At 46.1% G+C, this 6036-nt stretch overlaps 1 protein-coding gene across 1 annotated transcript in view; it reads left to right on the plus strand.

Annotated features, from left to right (window-relative positions):
* The window catches only part of LOC147009263 (uncharacterized), a 30859-nt gene extending 25296 nt beyond the window's left edge, over window positions 1–5563 (plus strand). The window contains exon 10 of the mRNA XM_085862951.1: window positions 5405–5563. Coding sequence (XP_085719077.1) covers window positions 5405–5563 — 159 coding nt within the window. The remainder of the gene's footprint in view (window positions 1–5404) is intronic.
* The last annotated feature ends 473 nt before the right edge of the window (window positions 5564–6036 follow it).

Here is a 6036-nt window from a genome sequence, read left to right on the forward strand (position 1 = left end):
TGAAAGACATGTTCCACGTGTTGGACCAGTTTGTGATTTTATCCAGATCTGCAGTCAGCGAAGAAGCTGCTGCTTGCCGGTCTGAGGGATGACAGATGGTACGGCAGAGGGTGGAGTCGTCGGCAAAGAGAAATAGAGGATTTTCCAGAGAGTCCGAGAGATCATTGATGAAAACCAGAAAAGAACAGGGCCCAGAACGCTACCTTGAGGAACTCCAGCCTGCACAGGAAGAGGGGATGAAAGAACTCCATTTAGGGCCACACGTTGACTGCGACAGGAGAGGAAGTCTGCGAGCCATGAGTGGAGATGGCCTTGAATACCATGGGAAGAGAGTTTGGTGAGTAGGGCAGGGTGCCAGACTGTGTCAAAAGCACGTGATATGTCCAGGGATACGGCTCGGATTTCCTGTCTGGCATTGAGGACCTCCATCCATTGATGGGAGAGCAGAAGCAGCATATCCAGGGTAGAGTGACCTGGTCTGAAACCAAATTGATGATTGGAAATCAAGCCATTGGAGAAGAGGAAGGATTTCATATCTGAAGCGATGATGGATTCCATCACCTTGCTGATGATTGGGAGAAGGCTGATTGGTCTGTAGTTATAGGGATCTGTTTTTGCACCTTTTTTATGCAGGGCAGTGATGTTAGCAGATTTCCAAGCAGATGGCAGATGACCTTGGGAAAATGAGAGGGTGAATAGAACAGAGAGAGGGTGAGCAAGAGCAGAAGAGCAGGCTTTGAGGACACGTGGGCTGATGCCGTCTGGACCGGTTGCAGAATCTGACTCGAGGTTTGAAAGCAAGCTCTCCACCTTGTCAGGAGAAAAGGATACAGAGTCCAGGGACAGTTGGGTGCGACTGGGTAAAGTGGGTAGAGATAGTGATGGGTTTAGGACACAAGATTTAGCTGCAAACACCGAGTTTAGACATTCAGCTTTATCACGTGTGGAATCAGCAGTGCGGCCATTTGAGGTAAGGGAGGGGATGGAGGGGGAACATTCACCAGAAACAGATTTGATTAAACGCCACCAGGATTTTGAGGAGGGAGAGAGGTTTGAGAGTTCAGACTTGAGATGAGAAAGATGTTGTTTTCTGGCTCTCCTGAGGGTAGATACACACTTGTTCCGAGCTTTGTGGAAAGAACTGAGATTGCCCTCAGTTGGGTTTGCTTTCTATGAGGCAAAGGCAAGTTGTTTCAGGACAACTGCCTCGCCACAAGCTTCAGTAAACCAAGGGCGGGAGGAAGGGTAAGACAACTGAACACGAGAGGGGATAAATCTGTGCATGAGGGAGAGCAATTTTCTTTGAAAGAATTCCCAGGATGAGTTGATGTTTGAGAAAGTAGTGATAGGAGACCAGTCTGTAAGTTTGATGGCTGTTCGGAGACCCTGCCAGTCGGCTTGAGTGAAATGCCAGACTCGACGGCGGTGAGGTGGTTCTCTGATAACAGCCAGAGAGATGTTCACTTTGACAAGGACGTGGTCAGAAGAACTAATTGGAGCGAAGGAAGAGCAGTGGATATTGTCGGGGAAATTTGTCAAAACCAGATCCAGAAGAGATGGAGTACCATTGGTTGAGATCCGGGTCGGGAAGTTGACCGATTGAGTCAGTCCCAATGAGTCGCAGAAAGCTTTTGCTGAGGTGCCATGGCAGGTGAGAGAGGTACCCACACCTAGCCAACTGGCGTGATGACAATTGAAGTCACCACATAAGAGGAAGAGAGAGTTTGGATGAGAAGATAGAAGATGGTCCATGTTTTCGGATAGTGAGGTGTAGATGGAGTCATCACTGTTCGGTGGACGGTACAGTACACATATAAACATGAGGTGGGAGTGGAGGGGAAGCCGAAGCCAGAGGTATTCCTGGGGGTGTGGGGGAGTGAGAGCAGTGCATGGAGAGTGAGGAATAGAGTCTTTGATGAAGAGAGCAACACCTCCACCAGGACGAGGCTCAGGTCTGTCATACCGTAAGAGGGAGTAGCCAGGGAGAGATACTTGGGAGTCAGACACGTCTTGGGAGAGGAAAGTTTCTGTTAGGCAGATAATGTCTGGTTTGTCAGTGGCAACCTGTATGGAAAGATCTGAAAGGTTTGAGCGAAGGCCCCGGATATTTGAGGTCCACACTTTTAATGAAGAGGAAGGGGAGGAGGCTTTGGGTGCAGGAGGTGGAGGGGGAGGGGAGGGTAGGACAAGGGACGAGGGGGCAGGTAAGGAGGGTTGCTGAAGGAGTGTGGGTTATTGCAGAATAGCGAGGGGAGGGGGCCGAATAAGGAGGAGAAAAGGTTCTGTGGTGCTGCGGGAGAGGGGGTACAAGAGACAAGGAAGAAGGCAGTTGAGGATTTGAGGAGGTGGAGTGAAGAGATGGAGGTGAGAGGGCAGTGGAGGGAGGCAGGATGGTGGTTGAGAGAGGGGGCAACTTTGAGAAGGAAGAGTGAGGGGGATGAAAGGTGGGAGAAAGGTGAGGGGGAATTTTTGAGAGAGGTGAGAGGGAGGCTTGGAGGGAGAAGAGTGGGATGGTTGCTTTGAGAGTGAGAGTGAGGGGTGAGGGGGGTGAGTTGGCACTGAAGTTGGAAAAAAAGAATGGTTGATGGAAAGCGAGCATCCATGGCAAACTGTGGTTTTTAAAAGTTTTTTTTTCTGCTGCTCCATCTAGCGGTCGTTTTCGCGGCCGACGCCCGGCCCCGCAATAATATGACCGCCGATCCATGAGGAATAAAACGTTCACACATGTGATGTCATAGGTCACATGGTTTGGAAGCCATATTGGATTTACCCTGAAACCGACAAAAATCTTCTTCTCCAGAACGACTGGACAGATTGAGGGGAAATTTCACAGGAATGTTCTCCAAGCCTTGGGTGTTAAAGTTTGTGAAGGAATAATTGAATCATCACATGGTTTGGCAGCCATATTGCATTGAATAAAAATATTAAATTAAGTTTTCTCTGGAACCGCTTAATCGATCACCATGAAACTTCAGAATAATGATCGAGTCGTGATGGGGAATATGGGTTTTAAATTTCAACCTGATCGGATACATGGTCTGGCAGCCAGAATTATTTATTTTTTTTGATCTGGGTTCTTTTTGATATACAGTACTCGGACGTGCCTGTATGTGCGTGCCCGTACCTGTGTGCCCGTGCGTGCAAAAAAAAACTTTCAAACCACGTGCCAGAAACAACAACCACACCAGGCCGTTCCTTCACTCTCGCGTGCCCATACGTGCGTGCCCGTACGTGCAAACAAAAAAATTAAAAAAAATAGATAAACTTTCAAACCACGTGCCAGAAACAACATCCACACCAGGCCGTTCATTTGCTCTCGTAAACGACTACTGGATTGGGGCATTGTGTTTATCTATTAATGCGCATAAGAAATCGATAAATTACTCGAATACATTAAGTCATCATGATCCGGAAGTGGTGTGTGCCCGTACGGAATGTTCACATGCATTCCACGAATTATCGCTTGTATTGAAGTAACAACTGCTGAGTTACTTACATACACAGAGTTAATTAAAATCAAAATTAAAATCAAGTTTACCTCCCTGTCTTTGCTTGCCATGACATTCGCTGCCATTGACCATTGCCACTCCTACGCCATGGTAACTCAGGCACCGATCCCCATGGTAACCAGCACTGCACGTGACGTCATCGTCGGCCGGCCGCGCACCAGCCTCTGCAGCCACGCCTATGCAGCAACGTGTCCTTTCATTGGTTGGTCAATAAATAGCCATAATTGGGAACCACTTGTCCGATTTGTATCAAACCTTGAAAAGGCACATCCACAAGGCACCAGTAATATAACTGGCAAGTTTCAATTAGACCGGACCAGTGGTTATCGAGAAACAGCGGACACACACACACACACACACACACACACACACACACACACACACACACACAAACTGCTGGAATTATAGATATATATATATATATATATATTTTTTGAATAAGGCTGGCTTGGCTGTGCCTGGATGGGTTTGAGAGTGGAGGAGGAGCAGCTGAAATGTGAATCCTATCCACGTTCCTCCTGATGATTTCATCTGAGCTTTTGCTTGTTTGAGCTCCTTCTGATGACTCCAATGCAGGACTTTATCTGTTTGGTCTTTCATTTGATTATTCCCATGCTTTCGAAGAAAAGCGGGAATATTATGATTGTCTCCGCCGTCCATCCGTCCATCCGTCCGTACGTCCGTCTGTCCTACCCTGTAACTCCTCCTACACCGTTTGAAATAGGAACTTGAAACTTTGGGACATAGTAGATATATGTATGGGGAAGTGCACAACACTTTCGGATTTTTGATATGACCCCTCTGGGCCGGGCCAAGGGGTTGGGGTCATGGGGGTCGATTTAAAAAAAATGTATTTGCCATTGTACATGGTAAATTCTTTTATAAAGAACTTTCTTATGTGGCCCCCATGAGTGACATACAGTCAACACCGGGTGAAGTAGCGTGCGCCAGTAATCCGGCGACTCGAAGGCTTGGGTTGGAGGATCGCTTGAGGACGGGAGCTCTGCGCTGGGCGTGCTATGAGAGGGTGTAGGGCAGCCCGGAATCATGACGAAACCCAATCCTTATCCCTGTGACGTAAGAGGCGACCATGGTTGCGTCAGGAAGGGCATCCGGCGCAAAACCTGTGCCAAATCGGTATGCGGATCATAATGGATGATCCGCTGTGGCGACCCCAAACGGGAGCAGCCGAATGACGAACAACAACAACATGACTGACAAACAGTCACAGGTTTTACTGCATTAATCTAATTGATTATGAATAATTATAATTAATATTATACACAGTTCATTCCTATGATTAATTTGCTGGACAGTGTTAAATTAATGTTTCATGAAATGTTGACATGCTTGCAATGACTTCTGATTGAGTAAACGTAGTAAGTCTTTGGTCATTAAACACATCAAATAGAAAAGAATAGTCAATCCATTTTGCAAGATAAAATTTCACCTGGCGTTAATGGGACAAAGCAGTGCACTCGGGAATATGTGATGGTGTGCCATCGACAACGTATTTCTAGTTCCGTATGATTTAGGCAGACGATGTAAATCTTAATTTATTTTTTAATAAAGTGTGTTTTCTTGCCTGTTTCTCTTTATTTTTGGTTGCATAGAAAGTTATTTTCTCCCAATGTAAACATTCGGTGTAGTTTAATATGGTTAAGATCATTGAGGTTGTGTCTTCTGCCCTCTCCGCAAAATTTCAAATGTCACAAACACGTTTTCACTTTTCTCAGCGTGAAAATTTACACTTTTACAGTCTGCTATATGGAGCTTATAGTTCTTATGTGTGCACGTAGGATGCACCAGATCATCTCCTTGCAGTCTGTAAGCATACCACAAGAGTCATCCATAAGCACTGTTGTGAAACTCCATGTTTTTGCTTTTGTTATCAGATTTTGGACTGTGATGTTCTCGCCAATCTTGGAAAAGGACGGTTTGGAACCATATTGGACGCAAAGAAAGTTCACTCCGATAAAAAGGTACAAGGATACACTTCCTGTTCTTTCCTTTCAGTTTCTTTGAGCTCGACCACAGCTCGTGGAAGAGTGTAAACACAGCCACTGTACAATCATTACCACTCCTGTGATGGTTGAAATTAGGTCATCGTCATGATAATTCACGGTCTGGTGTTTGTGTGTGGGTTTGTCATGCTCCTCCTCCTACAGTTCTGGGCTGATTACATTTAGACTTGCTACAAAGGAATAGGGTGACCCCAATTAGTGTGTCGGGTTATTTTTTTTATCTTTGCCGGTGGTCTTTTGGAGGTGGGGCGAGGGATGGTATGCAAATTCTCCATGTAAATGTGTACCGTGTAGCGCCGCCTTCAGGTGGGGGAGGGTCTTCCAAGTCACATCATTTACAGCACAATATTCCTGTCGCCACATTTTCCAGTGCAATGAAGTGTTTGAGAAGAGAAGGTATGTTTTTGCTTCATGCATGTAACCCGGGTGATTTCTTTGTTGAAACAGCTGTTTGTTATCTATACACCGCCCAAATAAAAGGTATGTGTCGGAAGAACGTTTTG

Source organism: Eptatretus burgeri, chromosome 17 (assembly GCF_056783735.1).
Source record: "Eptatretus burgeri isolate ZD-2024b chromosome 17, Ebu_testis_v1, whole genome shotgun sequence".
Taxonomy (NCBI): domain Eukaryota; kingdom Metazoa; phylum Chordata; class Myxini; order Myxiniformes; family Myxinidae; genus Eptatretus; species Eptatretus burgeri.